This window comes from Micromys minutus, assembly GCF_963924665.1.
Source record: "Micromys minutus genome assembly, chromosome: 29".
In the NCBI taxonomy this organism is placed as follows: domain Eukaryota; kingdom Metazoa; phylum Chordata; class Mammalia; order Rodentia; family Muridae; genus Micromys; species Micromys minutus.
In genome coordinates, this window is record NC_137964.1 from 7,549,002 (window position 1) to 7,567,023 (window position 18,022).

General features: G+C 45.2%; 1 protein-coding gene across 1 annotated transcript in view; it reads right to left on the reverse strand.

The window, feature by feature from the left end:
* KATNAL1 (katanin catalytic subunit A1 like 1) overlaps positions 1–12,408 on the reverse strand; it is a 50,163-nt gene extending 37,755 nt beyond the window's left edge. Inside the window, exons 1-3 of the mRNA XM_080940453.1 lie at positions 12,310–12,408; positions 5,116–5,291; positions 3,302–3,462 (exon numbers count right to left, since the gene is read on the reverse strand). Of these exons, the coding sequence (XP_080796579.1) occupies positions 3,302–3,462; positions 5,116–5,277 (323 nt within the window). The 5' untranslated portion in view covers positions 5,278–5,291; positions 12,310–12,408. The remainder of the gene's footprint in view (positions 1–3,301; positions 3,463–5,115; positions 5,292–12,309) is intronic.
* Positions 12,409–18,022: the final 5,614 nt, after the last annotated feature.

Here is an 18,022-nt window from a genome sequence, read left to right on the forward strand (position 1 = left end):
CACCACCAGTAAGAATTTAACAAGTGGATATTAGGACACAGAATAGATGCCAAAATGTGGTCACAAATGCCACTGGATGTGTGTGCTACACTCTCAGGACAGAAAGGACACGCAAGAGGCCACCACACCAGTGCTGACAAGAGCTGGATTGGGGTCCTCACCGTCTCCTTCCTTACCAGGTTATTTTGGAAAAATAAAAAGCTTAGCTTCACTGTCATCATCTGGACGTTGGCATGCTAGAACAGTCCCTACTTGATGAGGTCACAGGACGACTTAAATAAGAGACTGCTTAGAAAGAGTACATGACCAGTGGTTTTGAGTGGCTGCCCTCGCCCTGAAAGCTGACAGCAACGTCAAATCCTCAAGACTGAAAACCCAGCCTTCTCGCTGCTGGGTCCAGAAAACTAAGGGTTTGTGTAGAAATGTCAGAGAGAAAACACAACTACCTGAAGATTTTCTGAGTGAGTTGTTAATTATGTCAGTTTTTGATTATTTATCTGAAAGGACGATGTAGTTCTCTTTTCCAGAGCTGACCATTGATTTTAATGTATTACTTGCCAATCATTATCACTGAATTCTCTTATTTAACCCTGTGAGGTAGAGAGCCCCACGCCCTATACACACACATAGCATACCTTAAGATCAATGTTCAGAGCACTTAAAACACTAAGGCCCCAGAACCCATGGTTCTCAGAGACACATCTCAGACCCAGAACCTGGGCTGAAGGCCATTGTCTTCATAAAGAACTTTACCAACTACTCCTTATCTCCAGGTGAAATTTTTTCTTTTGCTTCATGTCTTAAAAAGAAACAAATTTTGTGAGTAAAATAAATATTGTTCAATTCTAGCTTCCCAAAGCCTTTAACTGAGAGTGCACCGTTAGCTGATCAGCCTTGTACCAGAGTGGACTTTCTTCGGTATCATGTGCCTTACACACATGTCACTATAGCATCCTACATGTGGGAGGGGCAGGCCACTGTTGCTTACAGAGTCTGTTCCTGAAGTCTTAAATTATGAAATCCACATTACTTCGGTATTAAACCCCACTCAGAACAACCTCTTGAACTGGCCCATGTTCTCTTGTAGTTGCTGACATGTATGTCACAGTCTGAACACGGAATGTGCCCACAGGTTAATAGGTTACACACAGGTCCCAGTGACGATGCCTTGTAGAACTGTTCGAAGTGGGGCTTACTGGAGGACTGCTGCCTGGAGCATGTACTAATCTTACCCCAGGCTCTTTCTCTCATTCCCTCTACCTCCTGTCTGCCATGTAGGAAGAAGGACTCCACTCTCTGGTGTGTTCCCACCAAGCCACCCTGCTCAGAGCATGACACCAGGCAAGCATGGACCACACCCTGCAAAGCCTTCAGCACTAAGCCTTCCTTTCCATTGTTCTTCTCAGGTGTTTGTCAATGACACAAAAGTAAAAAAATGTGGAAATGGGGGTCTCCTTTCTAGTCTTTTACCCAAGGACACACGTACTCAGATCATCTTATATATTTTCTGTAATCCACCGAAAACACAGAAGCACTTGTGACAGCCAAGAGCTATACATAACCGTGGTGGCAGGGTGGCCTAGACCTTCAATCCCAGCACCCAGGAGAGGCGGGTGGATCTCTGAGTTCAAGGCCAGCCTGGTCTCCAGAGTGAGCTCCAGGACAACCACACAGAGAAACCCTGCCTCAAATTAAAAAGAAAAAAAAAGTATTAAAACTAAGTATAAAGATGAAAGCGATCTGTGTTATAGGCATATAAGAAAGAACAGATGACAGAAAAAGACCTGTATCGAAGGACAATTTCTAGGTAGACAATTATCCACGGTCTTTATCACGGTCTTTATAATTTGAGTCACAGATATCAGAGTTACTGTCGGCAGACACAGCTTTCTGAAAGTACCAATGGTCACCTAACAATACAGAACATGTACTCTAAAACGTAAATTTATTATTAGCTATTAGCTTTAATTTCAGAATTAATGACTTTCAGAAAAAGTGAGGCATTCCATTATATACAGGGAAATGTGGTACTCCAACAGCCCACAGTCTCATTATTTCTTTGTTTCCCCCCAATATTTACTCTGGAGTTTTCAAGATTTCCTGAATTGGTGCCTTCTGATGGGTGAGGATATCTAGTAAAAAAAAATATATCACACACACAATTTTCCTTGAAAAAGAGTTTTCATGAAGTACCTTCCTTCACCAGGAAAATCACAAACCGCCTATGACTTGGTAGAAGAACTTCTGAAAGAGCTAAATGGGTGTATGATTCAGAACTATAATCCTGGGCTATAGCAAGTTCTAGGCCAGCCTGGGCTAGACAGCAAGGCCCTATCTTGAAACAAAACAACAGAACGTTAAACATCTTCCACAGTCCTTTAAATTTTTTTTGGAAAACCTCAAGAGAACAGTTAGTTGACCAGATGACCTCAGCTACTGGCTCAGAGGCAATGTATTTTCTGAGACAACACTCTGCGCACTGTACTACCTCACGACACAGTCAGGACAGCCAGAAAGACTAGACTGAAGATCCTGGTCTACTGTGACTCACACACCCAGGTCTCTGGGGCCTCGGTCTCCTGGAAAATTAATAGCATAAGTCGCTGGTACTGAACTCCTACCATGGGTACACCTCAGTGTCGGCACTGAACATTTGTTGTTTGGCTTTTAAGTAAACAGAGTCATGCCTTTGCCCTTACTCAGCCTCTAAGCACAGAGACAAGAGAATACACTAGCAAGCCAGGGTAACAACGTTTCAGTCCACAGACTTGAAAAGGAGAGCAGTTCTGACTGTGAACTGCTGGTATTCCCTGGAGAAAGAAGACACTGTGTGGACAGAAACCAGGAAGAAGAAGAGTCGAATGTGGAGCACCCGAGAAACTGGGGAATAAAGGCTTTCCTTGCTACCCTGAGGAGTCTGGCCATTAAGCAAGAAACCACTGATGATGACAAGCATCCTTCCCCACTGAGGCCCCGTAGGCCCAGCCAGGGCAGTCCACTCTCCTCAGCATTTCACTTGAAGGAGTCAGTCTCCTCTAGCACGGGTCTGAGGCTAAACCCATGGGGCTAAAAGACTGCTCTGAACTGTTAAGCTTTAGAGCACCTGTCACTGGGGTGGCTGTAAGGAAACAAAGCAAGGGCATGGCAAGGCACACACAAGCTCTGCACACCTACATGGAATAAACATGAGAAACATGTGAAGCTTATAAGCTCACGAAACGTTTCCAAAACCCACTGCTCAAATAAAGCTTCACACGGAGCCTGGTTAGCTACAAGAGCCGGTCCACCGAGTCCTACTCACCTGTGTTCCGCAGGGACCGGGGGTGGCCATACTGCCGGATCTCTGAACGGCTCATCTCGACAAGACACGGGGAAGTCAGGGGGCTTGTCCATCTTAAAGCTTTCTAAAGTGCTGACGATACTCTTAACTTGTTCATATTCTTCCAAAAGTTCCTGCCGTACCTGGAGAAGGGGGCATTGTGTTAGGAGCCACCACACAAAGTGCACATAAATTTCTACAGAGTGTAAGCTTCCTTGGTGTTAGTCAAAGAGTGCAAATGAGTCACGGAAACACTGACAAACAGAGCGGTACAGACAGGCAAAGAGCAGGGAGGAGAGGGCTGAACTGTATGTATCTTTACAAAAGGAAAAGCTGTGCATCTCATTAAAATGTGCTAATTATTAATATAACCTAAAACAAGCATTTAAGTTTGTAACATCCGCCTCAGACATTGAAGATACCATACTAAATCTTTCAATACTCCTAGAGGTTAAAATAAAATTGGTCAAAAATTTCACCCCCATTTTCCATCTCCACAGTCACAACACATGAAATGCTTGTCCTGAGTCTGGCCACTGCCAGCCTGTGCTAAGCATCACACACACGGTCCACCCTTACGTACGGTCCGCTTCACTACAGCCTCTTTTGGCTTCAGCTCTTTTGGATAAGGTTGATCTCAAGTTTACGTCAAGATTTTCCCTACATTTGAAAAATGTAACCGAGTACCTGCAACTTGGAAAGTGTTGTCCTCAAACTTGGCGCTCAGTGCAAGTTAGTTCTCATAAGCAAACAGTGCCTGGAAAAGCTGGCTGTTTAAACCCGATGTTAATAATTATGGTAACTCTCAAACCAGAACGCATGTTTAACTCCAGGGCAGAGCAGAAGAAAGCTTCCCTGGAGCAGTACTGAAAAGAGCACACGAAGAAGCTGCAAAACCAAAGACAGGCCCCAGTGAGGGCCAACTTCCAGCGTGTAGGACAATGAGACCCTGCACGGGACATCACATGCCCGACCCAGTGTAAAGAATGCACAAGAATATGTCGACGGACACGCCGCCCACTGCAGACACAAGCACCCACCCTGGGAGAGGCACGAGAAATAGGAGATCCAAGGGTCGCAGCCCAAGTCACAGCAAGTGTGGTGTTCTTACTCAAGGCAATTTGGTAAGTCTTATGTTGAAAAATGAGCCAAATTTACCCTCAAAACTCAGCGAAGCACTAATTCCTGACTGGTAGGGAGCTGAGGAGAGGTTCTGGAAAGGCACCAGAGGAAACGGAAACTTCAAAGTGCTCTCTTTGTACTTTCAAGTTTAAAAGGATCTTAAGTTACAACGATAATTGGAGGAATCATAATTCAAGTTTGCATTAACTAGACTATTATATAATCAAGTTGTACGTCAAAGAGACAGAAAAGACGTGAGTGCCTTTCATTAGATTACTAGCTCATTTGTGTTTGTAAGAAGACTTTCAAGGAAAACGTTTATTAAATAGGTCAGAGCCACGAACAGGAATAAGAGGAGAGACAGACAGCGACAAGAAATACCTAACTTCAAAACTGTGTTGGCAGTTACAATTGAGCATGAACATTTGTAAAATTAAGAATACATTCAACTACAATTAAGTATCCTCAAAAGCTAAAATGTATGGTCAAAAATACAGAGACTAGTAAGTAGGTAGCATATCAGAACCACATGCAGAGTTAAATGGAAAATGTATTCAGTGTTTGCAAATAGGAACAATGTTTAAAAGCTCTGGCTAACTTCCCAACTCTGCTTCCTCAAGTTAACAGAGCATGTCCACCATGGCCTGTGGAACCCTCGTGGGCCACAGTCCTACCTGCTGCCACTTTGCTTTGGTGGCTGGGTCTCTCAGTGACTGGCAGTGTCTCTGGATCTGCTGTATCACTCCCTGGTAATACACCATTGACGAGTCATAATTCCCCAGAAGTGCATATTCCCGGCCTTTCTTCGCATTCTCACAAATCTCAGCCAAATTCATCTTCTTTCAGACACCTGAATGATAAAAATTTAAAAGAAAAAAATGCTTTTTTTTTAAACACCAAAAGGTTCTTAGCACTAATTTGAAAACAATTATCAATTTTGTAGCATGTGCCTTGAGAGTACAAATTGCCTTAATATTGAACTTAATTTCCAATTCTGTACATACAAAAGAAATCACAGAACATCCAGGGAGGTAGCAGGGAGAGCCTCTCACTGTGACAGACAACTGGTTGATTTACGAGGAAAAGTGGCCATGGGTGCTCCCCGCTCATTTATAACAGCCATAAACTCAGTCAGACATATTCACAAGACTCCGTCCTCCTCGGCTTCTTTATAACATAGAAGGATTACGTGAGTATCATCAAGTATTTTAACTTTTGCTGTTTTCACTGAGACTGTTGAACCCCAGGAGGAAAGGGTGAGACTTCAGGTCTTACTTCGGAGGACAGACAGCCTTTGGACATTCACCATCATTTTTAATGCCTTAACTGCATCACACAGCAAACCCGCGAGAAACGCAGGCACTGAACTGAGAGATTTCCGCATCTAAACTTGTCCTTCTTCTCCAATGTGTATTGATTTTGTACAGGGAAAAGACAGTCAGATAGCTTTCATGGTTGCCTCTCTCCTTCCACTGCCTCAACATCTCTCCAGTCTGATACTATCCCATCTGATGCGAGGAATGTCCTTTGAGCCTCTGGCTGTTAGGCCAGGCCTTCGGCTCAGCTATTCTGGCTTTTCTCTAGACTTCCCCACTGTCACCTAGAGTCACCCAAGGCTCCTCAGTAAAGACACTTTCCTCCCAAGACCATAAGCACAGAAAGTCATGAAATACAGAGGAGGGGAGAGAACCCAGGATGAGTATCAGTTACCCTATCTATATTCTGGAACAAGTCAGTTAAACACCTAATAAAGAAAATAGAAGTACTTCTCCTTGCCTTCCTAGAAAATTATTTTGGCTTGGAAAGCCTGACTCTCCCAAAGTCTCTGGGCTCCCATGAGAAACCCTAACTCTCTATATAAGGGAAGAGGACCTGCTGGCACTCTCTGACCACCCACGATCTGTTCACACCCACACCAGTGCACCCACATACACACAGACCCACAAACAAGCATACCCACGTACATTTATACCACACACATACATTTAAAAAATATTGAAAAAGTTGCACCTAGAAGATCAGTAAATTCCGTCTCTGGGTCTGTCTGGGAGAGTGCTCCCAGAGAAAACCAACCATGGGAAAAATGCCTGCCCAGAATATGGTGGCAGCATCTCAGAGGCTGGGGACCCAGACTGAGAAAGATACTTGTTCTCTTGGCGTCCTGGGTTCCACAGCCCTTCCCTCCCCCATGCCCTTCTGCCCTAAAGCACTGACTACCTTATGAAGGACCGAAAGCAGGGAACCAGCCTGCTGTCCCCTAAAGCCCAAAAGCCATGAGAGTCAAAACAGACCCTTCTTCCTTTAGGCAATACTCTTCAGGCTTGCTTTATGACTAGCTAAACCTCAACCAAAGTTCTCCATGAATTATATTCTTTAAGGTTGCCATCTGCTAATATGTGCAGATATACCATTATGTAGGGGAAAAAAATTTTTTTTTGATTGAACAAAAGGACTGGCATCTTTTTTGTAAAGGTTCAAACAAATATTTAAGTTCGAAGGACTAACAAGCAAAATAGAGGCTACAGTGTAAACATTTATAGGATAAGATAAAACTGCCCAGCTTGGTGCTGCATGCCTTTAATCTCAGAATTGGGGAAGCAGAGACAGGAAGATCTCTGTGAGTTCAAGGCTAGCCTGGGCTACTGAGCTAGTTCTAGGCCAGTCATGGCTACACAAAGAAAGCCTGTCTTGACAAGCCAAAAATATTTATAACAATAATAATCATCAATAATAGTAATAAAATGTTCTATATTATATAATGATAAAATTTAAAATATATAGATAGTGACTCTCTAAAGCGAGTCTCCTAATGAAAAGATTCCACCCTCTTAAAGGCTTAGGTCTAAGCTGGTGTTCCCTGCTGTCAATCACAAGCACCATGTCATTAGAGCCGGTCTGCAATAACACTGTACGCATTTCATCTGTGCGGTCTTTTCTTAAATGACTCCACGTGAGCCCGCTCAGCCCTCCCACATACTGCCAGCAAAGTGCAGCCACAGCACAATCACTGTTCGGAGAGTCTGTGAACAGTGAATCCTGCAGATTATTCAAGACCAACTAAAGACCGCGCTGAAAGGAACTTCGACAACAGTAGATGGCTTCCTAGTGTGGAAATCTGTAACAAAGTCTGGAAAAGGACGCCGAAACCACCCTAAGCTTGGAGGAACAGCTGACGGCCACACCGAGGAGGAACAGAGAAGTCGCTGGTCGTTTGGTTTGCTCTAGGACCATACGGGAAGCCGCGCAACACCGATGGTGTGTGGAAATGCTAACTGGTACTGTGATCATTTTATGGCAGTATTTCCATATACGTACCTGCTCTGTCTCGGAATGGGTAAGGTGAGTTCATTAAGAAACATTACTGCGTTTATGATGAAAGCACATGGCTAAAGTCACTTAGAGTTCAGTAAGAGTGGCTGAGGGCAATTCCTCTCATTCTGACAACTTCCTGCCTCTACCCTACACTCAAAACCTGGCCACTGCTAAGCAATGGCAGCTGTGTGGCTAAGGCGAGGGAGGATGTTGGTTTTTTTATTGACACAGAGCGGTGAAACTGACAATGGCTAATTCCATAAGGGAAGTACTAACCCTGCATGCACCCTGACCTCGGGGCAGATATGCATATTATTTGCAAAATGCCAAAGAATTAATGACAGATAACAACAAGCTTCATCTAATTTCATTTTCATAGCACCACGCTCACCTCCACCTGAGCTCACTCTATCCGCATTGATGTTTACAACCATCGTTCTAATGTATCTTCTCAGATTCAGGTTGTGTGGAACTGGTGTCTCCGTGCCTTGAAAACACCGCATGTGTGTCCTCGCCGCCCTCAACACACAATCATTTGTTAGAACTCTCTTTTCAATAACTTCAAGTTCAGCGTTGACTTCTCAAGTAAACAACTGGGCAGTGCTGCTAACATCTGCCATCTCATCAAGAGCCAAGGGAAAAAAAAAACCACTGGAAATCATTTACTTTGGTTTTTAATTGATTAATGGTGCCCTCAATGCTTTGAGCCACCGTTCATGCCAAAAGGCTAATAATGCTAAACAAATTTATTTTCTCCAGACACAATTCTGCACCTGCTGCAATCCAGCTCCCTGCTTGTCAATGATTTCCTTGCTTGGGTAGAAAATGAGACATTCGGAAACTGACTTGCGTTTCCATCTCTTCAGTTCTGAAAAGAGAACCTCCTGGAGGAAGATGGCCAGCTACAGTCTGCCGATTCGTCTCACCTTTGCCTTCTTATACACCTTGGGTATGTGACGTTGGGTGCTTCCTCTGGTGAGTGGGGTGTGAACGGTTCTTCAGCACTCCGTCCTCTGACTCGCTGTGCTCCCTAGTTAAAATTCCAAGTGCATTTCTTCATCTTTTCTTGTTTTGACATGAGTCTGCACTGATAAAAATAATAATTTAGGTGTCACATACGGCACTGAGATTCAGGTGACAGTGTCATCAAGCGCTGCATAAAGCCTGTGCAAATGTCACTCCATCTCTGACACACCTACTCGACTCTGCCATTCCAGAGACGGCAGCTACGAGCAGTACATAGGCAGCTGGGTGTGGCTGCATCCCAATATGACTTATGTATAGTCACCAGAATCAGAATTTCCTTTCATTTCTGTGAGTTATTAAATATATTTCTTTCTTTAACTATTAGAAGAAAGCAAGTCATCCCTAGTTTGTGGGTCATTCAGGAATAGCCTGCTGAATTACAGTTTGCTGGTGTCTGCTTGGACCTCCCATTTGAGGGCCGGAAGGATTAAACCCCAAAGAGGCAGAAAGGAAAAACATAATTTTAGCCAGACTTTGGTTATTTTGTGGGTTCTTCTTTTTTCCACCCTTCTCCACCCCTTCTCTTCCATCCTGTCAACCCCCTAACACTAGATGGGGGGGGGGGTAGAGAGGGAAGGGAGTGATGTTATCATTAGACTACTTCCTGATGATTATGGGCATTAAGTTTCTTCAGGCAAGTTTCATCAACATCAAGGTCACTAAGGTCATCTTCTTGCTTTTTCTTTGCTCATGACTACTTAACATGCTGCAGCCAACTAACAACAACCCTGCCTCTCAGGGCCCTAGTATTTATGTGCCCTCTGTCTTAGGCAGGGTTTTACTGCAGTGAACAGACACCACGACCACGGCAACTCTTACAAAGGACAACATTTAATTGGGTCTGGCTGACAGGTTCAGAGGTTCAGTCCATTATCATCACGGCAGGAAGCATGGCAGTATCCAGGCAGGCATGGTGCTGGTGGAACTGAAAGTTCTACATCTTGTTCTGAAGAAAAGAGACTGTTTCATGGTCAGCTGGGAAAAAGATCTCTTCTGCACTTGGTGAAGACAGCATAGGACCTCCAAGCATGCCTACACAATGACGTTTCCTCCAACAAAGCTACACCTACTCCAGCAAAGCCACACCTAATAGTGTCATTTTTCCACGGGTCAAGCTTACTCAAACCACCACAGCTTCTGAAGAGTCTCCAGAATTCCAAATGTCGCTCAACTGCCAAACTCATGGAAGTTGACCTACTTCTATCTTCTGGTTACTTGACTAAATGTGTGTACCACAATCCCTGGCCTCACCTTGGTTTTTGAGACAAGGTCTCTCAATGGCCTTAGGCTTGCCAAGTAGGCTAGGCTAACTAGCCAACAGGTCCTAGGGATTTCTGTTTTCACCTCCCCAGGACTAGGATGACAAGCATATGCCAACATACCCAGCATTTGAGGAGGTGGGGGTAGACTGAACCCCTGGTCTTCAGGCTTCCATAGCCAGAACTATACCAACTGAACTCTCTCCAGCTCCTGCACGGGTTTTGAACCTCTTCTGAAACTTCAGGATGGGACTGAAGTGGAGACTTCCAAGTGATATCATGGTATCAGGAAAGCACATATAACATAGTCCTCCAAGTGTTTGTGGTAACTTTGTAATAGAATGTTTGTAGCAACTTTGTAGTAATGGTAGTAGTGAGAGCAGGTGCAGGAATGTTTGCTGACCCCTCTGCTTGTGATTCCAAAGACACTGGAATGAAGCATCACATCAATGGCTTAACACCAGAAGAGATCCAGGCCCTGTCCAAGGAAGAGCTGCAGGCGCTTAAGAAAAATCGCCAAGTCTGTCTCAGCGGCAGACCTGGAGAAGTACGAAAGGTGGATGGTTGGGTTCGGATCTGCCTGATTGGTCAGCTCTTCCATTTCTGGGAGTTTTATGAAATGTGAAGAAATTCCTGAAATTAAAAATATCTGGGATTTTTAATCAGAGAGGTCTCCATGTAAAAACCAAAACAAAACAAAAAAAACATCTAGAGGAACAGAGAAAGGAAGTTGAGAAACAAGAGCCGCTCACAGAGCCTGCTGGCTTTGGGCTACCTAACCTCATACTTATGCTACAGAAAAAGCAAGCCAGTGGCCCCGGATTGAAGAGCCTTCATCAGGATGACTTCCTGCTGGTTGGGGTGTCAAGTTCCTCCGGGTAAGCTCAATCTCTGCTGTCAGGATAACTAATTTCTTCTTGTGGTTTCTTCTTTGTATAGGTACAACTACTTAACAAATGGTGATCAACAACCGACCCCACCTCTTGGTGCCCTAGCATTTATATACCCTCTGAAAAGTCCCCAGAATTCCAAACATCACACAGTCTCAGAAACTATCTGCCTCTTGGCAAAAATCACACCTCTGATAGTGTGATCATAGTCAACTGCTATGGAAGATCTAAAACAGCCCTATATCCCATACCTGGGATTAAAACAAAAACAATTCTTACAATAGTTCTATGTAAATTCCATGTTAAAAAATTTTTTTCACTACACACAATAAAGAGAGGAAATAATCCTGAACCGTGCCTAATCCCAAATTCTGAGACAGAGAGGTAGATCTCTGAGTTCTAGGACAGCCTGGTCTATGTAGTGAGTTCTCGTTAGCCAAAACTACACAGCGAAGCCTTGTCTCTAAAATAAAACAAAATGTAAATACATCCATCAACTTTTTTAAAAAATAGAAAAAGAATACAAAACAATTCAATGTAGTTAAAAGGAGATTCTTCAGAAACATCAATAAAATCAATAAATTTCTAGTAAAGCTGGCTAGGAAAAGAGGAGAAACATTACCAAAATCAGAAATGAAGGAGAGCTAGCAAAAGAAACTTCAAAGAGAGTGAAAGGCCAAACAAGCTTAATGAAATAGACAAGCGTGTGAGGTCACAGCATATCAAAACCCACTAAGAAATTGCATCAGCTAATGAAACTGAGTTTGTTATTTAAGACCTTCCCAAAATACTCCAGACCCTTCAGTTTCACATGTGAGTTTTATCAAGTGCTTGGGGAAGAAAGGAACAAATGCTAAAGACACTCTCCGGAAAAAGGCAAAAATTAACCAATTAAAGCTTAACTGGTCTTCGAAGTAGAAACAAAATATGTGTAAGCAACATTCAGGCTGGTAAGTGGGGAGTGGAGGAGGGTGGACATTACTCCATGACATTGAACCTCAATACCTAAAATACAAATTATATATATATCAGACACCACCAAATCACAATATTATCTTTCATCAGCTTTCACACTTGTCCTTTTAAGTATTACTGTCCTCTGAACACACGCTAATGAATGGATTTAATAGATTTAATATGCCAACAGCTCTGAGGTACTTGAAAAATATGCAGAAATACCTAGAAATTCACGGGAAAAGTCAAAGGCCTTTTTAATGACAGCTTTGTCGGGTCTTTAAACGACCTTGCGCCATACATACATATACATACGGTTCTGCACCCAGAGGCAGCAACCCTAGGAGGCCCAGGCCCCGCGCGGTGGCGATGGGGCGGGGCCGCGTGTGCAGCGGATGCCGAGCCGGAGCACAGCTCTAAAGCTCACCTGCGCTATCCCCGCCCGACGCACACAGCCCAATTCAGCGACCACCCCGGATCCCCCTGCAGACAAAGAACCACTTTAACGCCATCTGAGCAGCTCCCAATTAATCAGTCTGTCACCGCGCTCCGGACCCCTGGGCTTTGTAGTTCTCGGCCTGAATCACCAGGCCAAAGCGGCGAGCCTGAGGAGCCACCGAACTACAAGACCCATGATACCCTGCGACCGGTGCTACTGTCCGCTGGGCTATCCAGCTTCTCCTCCAGGGGAGCGGCCTGGTGTTGGCGACCGAGGGCTTGCGGACTGGGGCTGCCCACCTGGGCTCCGCAACCATGCTCTCCCAGTCGCGCCCGGCCCCTCGGGCTCACCACTTAGATCCTGCAGATCAGAGCTGTCAAGGAACGGGGAGGGGCGAAGCGGGTCGCCGCTAGCCGCCGCCCAGAGTCCGTTAGTTCGCGGCCTGCGCGGAGAGGCGGTGGCGCATGGTTGCCATGGCAGCTGCGGCAGCGCTGCGGAGAGGGCGTGGGGCTGAGTCAGCGCTGGGAAGTCGGGCCATGGGGAAAGATGCGCAGGGGCGAGGGTGGCAAGCTCGCAGACCTCACCCGACAGGATGAGAAACCTGAGACCCTAGGTGGGGCGTTCTGCACCTGCTGCATCCGGACCGGATGTGTGCTGCGGCAGAGCGCGGCTCCTGTCTAAGGAGGTGACCTTGCTGAGCCTGCTCTGTGGACTGGACGTCTCAGGCAGCCCCCTCCTGCCATCCTCTGGGAGTGGAGAACGAGCCATTGCCTAAGATGGCGTGTGCACACAGCCTACAGGAGAATTCGGCACTCTTTGGAACTCGTAAATGACGCTGATCCCCACCCATTGAATTCGAAGCTATAATGTGTCTTAGGCACACGTTTGCGCATTCTCCAGGATCGTCAGTGTAGTTTGGGCCAGGATTAACAACCTGGGCTTCTAAGACAGTGCCCTGGCTAACTGGTTGGTAGTCGATGACTCGAGGCACCTTACCTAACCTGCTCTGGTGTTTTAGTCTGCAGAATGGGGCTATCCCTGTGTTCCTAAGGGAAACTTTTATAATGATAAAACAGTATAAAAGTCTGGCACTTCACGCAGTGGCTTGCAGATACTAGTTAGTCCAATGGTGATAAAAGTCAAAATATTTAGTTAGCGGTTGAAAGTGGGTTGGCCGAAGCGGGAGTTGTCCTGCACCGATTTAAAGGTGCTTTTTCTTGCTAAAGATTTAGGTCTGTAGCTGTCAGAACTCGTGGAATAGAACAGTTATGATTTGTACACTTTAGTGTATGTAAATTTACCTCAAAAGGAATGCAATGCCTTAGGAAATTAAGAAATTAATTTTAAAAAGGAAGTGAATTTCTGTCCTTAATATTTTTTCATAATGCCTCTTAAGAAATTAGGGAGGTGGAGCACGGTGTCCAGCACCTGTAATCCTGGCACTCTGGAGGCGGAGTCCAGCCTGGTCTAGAAATTGAGTCCAGGACAGCCAGTGCTTGTTACACAAAGAAACCCTGCTTTGAAAACAAACAAACAAAAGAAAAGAACTAGTTTAGGACTAAGGGTGTAACTCGTTTGTTTAAAGCCATGGGTTTGACCCCCTGTGCCACATAGATGGGAGGTGGCACACCTCTTAACCCAGCATTCAGGAGAATGCAAGCAAATGGGAGGATTAAGTGTTCAGGACCAATCTCAGCTACATAGAGCATTAAAAGCCAGCTTGGGATGTGTGAGAACCTGTGGAAGAAAAGAACAGGCAAATTATGATGGATTCGGGGGTAGTGGCTCACACCTGTAATCCTAGAACAGGATTACAACAGGTCAACCTGGGCTATAAGGTGAGACTGTCTCAAAAGGTGGGGCAGGGGGGAAAAAAAAAAGTTGAAAAAGCAAACTATCCCAGAGATCTTCCAGTTGGTTCAAGCCTTTTGCCCACCTCTGTGGGGGAGGCCTAGTCCTCTCTAACACTGCACTGTCCGTGAGGGACACAGTCTCTGGGTCACTTCTAGCTCAGAGTCCTTTCTCTGAGCACTCAGGAATTCCTCATGTAGTACCTGCAACTCTGCTTCCTCCCTTCCCACTCCGAAACCAAACTTCTTTCTTTGCTTGTTTGCAAAGCACACCTCTTTCTGAAGGTCTGGAATAGGTAGGTTTTTTAATTCTAGGCCCACACGCCCCTAGAATTAGAAATCTTTCCTCTTCAAAGTTCTTTGACCCTCCCCACATGGCATTTTCATCTACCAACTCCCAGCCCTCCAGCAGAAGCTACAGCTTGCTCCTGCCCAGAATTCCTACCGCGCTGTCTTTCCGGCCTCTGTCCTCGTCCTCTCTTGTCACACAGTGTTCTCCATCTCACTACATCCCACTGCTAACCTGGTCACCAGAGCACTTTCTCACACAGACAAGATGCCTTCCCCAAAGCAACTCTAGGGCCCCCGACATTACAATAGTTTCCACACACCCCCAAGGGGCATGGAGATGGCACAGTCCTTAAAATGCTTGTTTTGAAAACACAAAATGGTCAGTTCAATGCCCAGAAGCAACACGGTGAAAAGGCTAGGTGTGGCAACTAAATTTGTATGATCCCAGCAAGGGGGGAGGAGGTGGGAGAAGCCTGGCCTATTTGATGAGGTCCAAGCCAGTGAGAATACCTGAACAGCATTTAAGGCTCCTCTGGCTACCATATGCACTTTTACACACATGCGCGTGTGTGCGCGTGCACACACACACACACACACACACACACACACATATGAACCCAGTATGTTCACACCATAGTGTATATTTACATATTCTATTTGCTTTAGTCCATATTGTTGGGATTCTGTAAACCCCACCACTCAGTTACCTAGCAACAGCCAGGTATACCCCCACTTCTCAGTTACCTGGCAATAGCCAGGCAAGCTTCGCCCCAGTGACCTGACACTATAAAGGGGGCTGCTTGCCCCCTCCTCTCTCTCTCTCTTGCTCTCTCTTGCTCTCTCTCTTGCTTTCTTGTCTCCCCCCATTCTTCCCCTTCCCTTTCCCTCTCTCCACGTGCTCATGACCACCCTCTACTCCTCCACTCCTCTACTTCTCTATTCCTCTCTCTCTCTCTCTATCTATCTATCTATCTATCTCTATCTCTCTGCCTCTACTACCCTCTTAACTCCCCCATAACCTAAATAAACTCTATTCTATACTATACTGTCCCATGGCTGGTCCCTTGGGGGGAAGGGATTCCCAACATGGATCCCCTAGAGGCATCCCCCTCGTCTCCAGGCCTCGCCATACCTCCAGGGACCATAGCCCCCTCCACTCTCTTCATCCTTTTCATAGCACATATGCGCATGAGCCAACCTTCACAGTGGCTTCAGTTCTTATGAGAGTGGGTTATCTGACAGTTGTAGGAAAGCAGATGAAAACACCTAGGATCTGTTCTAAAGAGAAAGAAGGAAAATCAGAACTCTGTGCATGTCTAGCTTACAGAGAGAAACAACCACATTTAGCTCATAATGTCCAGGACAAAATCCAAAGCAGAATGACCCCTTTAGAGAAGCAACGTTTGACCCTGTCTCCCAGCTCTGCATGTATGTGGATTTTCCGGTCCTGGAGAAAGTGATAGGAGTTTGCTCACAGCTGAACACATGCTTTAGTAACAGGGATATGGGTCACCTGATCCATCCATCCCTCCTATAGTTTCCCTTGTGATCATCCCTGGTCTCTGCAAGGCAACTGGCCAGGGTTGTAGTACAATCTGCAGCCATGAAAAGGACTCTAGACAAGGTTCTGATGCCTAGCTGTGTTGGTTGTCAGGACCAGGATCCCAGAAAATCAGCTTAGCAAAGCAAGCCATTTGAGAATGGGTGTCAGCAAGACAGCAGGCAGCTGCTCATGTGAGCTGGGGTGGATGGTCTCAAAGAGCATGAGTCACTGAGGCATAGCCAGGAACACCACAAAGGGCAAAGCTCACAAAGGAGACAAAGCTCTCAAAGAGGGCAAAGCTGGCAGAGGGAGCTTTGAAGGAATAAAAACCAACAAGCACCCTTTTCTTATTTTCACTGGCTACTTAGTGTCTTAGTTACTATTCTATTCCTGTGAAGAAACACCATGACCAAGGTTACTTATAAAAGAAACCATTTAACTGGGCACTAGCTTACAGTTTCAGAGGGTTAGTCCTCGACCTTTGTGGCTAGAAGCATGGCAGCAGGCATGATTCTCAAGCAGTAGCTGAGGGCTTACGTGTTGAAACAACAACCACCAGGCAGAGAGAGACAGAAACAGAGACAGACAGAGACACAGAAAGAAAGCTAACTGAAAACACTGTGGGCCTTCGACCTCAAAGCCCATCCTCAGTGACACATATCCTCCAACAAAACCACACCTCCTAATCCTTCCTAAATGTTTCCACCAACTGAAGACCAAGCATTCAAATATATATGAGCCTATGGGGGCCACTCTCATTCAAACCACCATGCTCTGTGCTGTTAAATTGAGTTAGCACTATACAAACCCAACACAAGAACCAGGATTGAAAATTAATATTAATTAGCTTATCACTATTATAACATTTCTGATGCAATCATATTTCTCTTAGGATCTTGGTCTTCTTGGCCTCTAGAGTTTGATGTTGCTGCTCACCCATGGTGGTAACCTATGACCCTTGATCTCTTCAGAGCTTTCCATCTGTCCACTGTATTATTCCCCAACCCCTCTAACAGTTCCAAAGGTCACATTTCCACACCTATCCCATTTCCAGGGTTTTACCTCTGAACTCTAACAGATGCTCAGACTTCCCTCTCTGGTCCTGACATACAAACAGCAGGGTCACGCATACCAAGTAGGGATGGTCATGGAGTTGAGCTTGAACTTGTGTCAAGCAGGGTTTGTGCATCCTGGCTGTGTCCTTTGGCTTCTGCTCCTCTGTGTGGTCACCATCGACATCCTACCTGTCCTGGGAGGAGTTACACAAACCCTTCCCATATAGATCTTCTCTCTGTTCCTGATCATCTCCCCCTTCTCTTTACTCATGAAATCTCCCACCACTTATCAAGAAACCTGCTGTCCATTCTGTCTGGTGATAGTTCATCTATTTCTTATTAATGTGCTTCTCTTATTTCAAGCTTCATAGACAGACAGCCATATGGCATGTGTGCTGGGGTGCACATGTGTGTACATGCATCTGGAGGGCCAGAAGTCGCCCTCCAGTGTCATTCCTCGGGTACTGTACACCTTGGTGTTTTGAGACAGGGTCTCTTGTCTCTCACTGTCCTGGAACTTACCAAGCCATTTGGCCTGGCTGGCCAGTGAGTCCATCCTCCTAGAGCTGGCATTACAAGCTCACCACCAGGCCTGAATATTTTCTTATGGGTTCTGAGCTCTCAGACTTGAGTCTTCAAGCTTGTTCAGCACTTTACCAACTGAGCCATCTCTGAAGCCTCAGAGTATTTTTACACATGGTACCTTACTTTTCTTCTAGTACCTCCTTCATAGGACTATGGTTGTCCCCATTGTTCATAGATTTTGTCCAAAGGCCACCAGTGGATAGTGCTGAATCATCTATGCTTGGTTTTATCCCCCAAGATATACTATATTGACTTTAGTTTATAAATTAGCCTAATAAGAGGTAAACAACAATAATAGACTAGAATAATGATGCTATAATAAATTATCTACAACTTGACCATTATATGGGACTTTGTGGCTCACACTTTTAATGCTC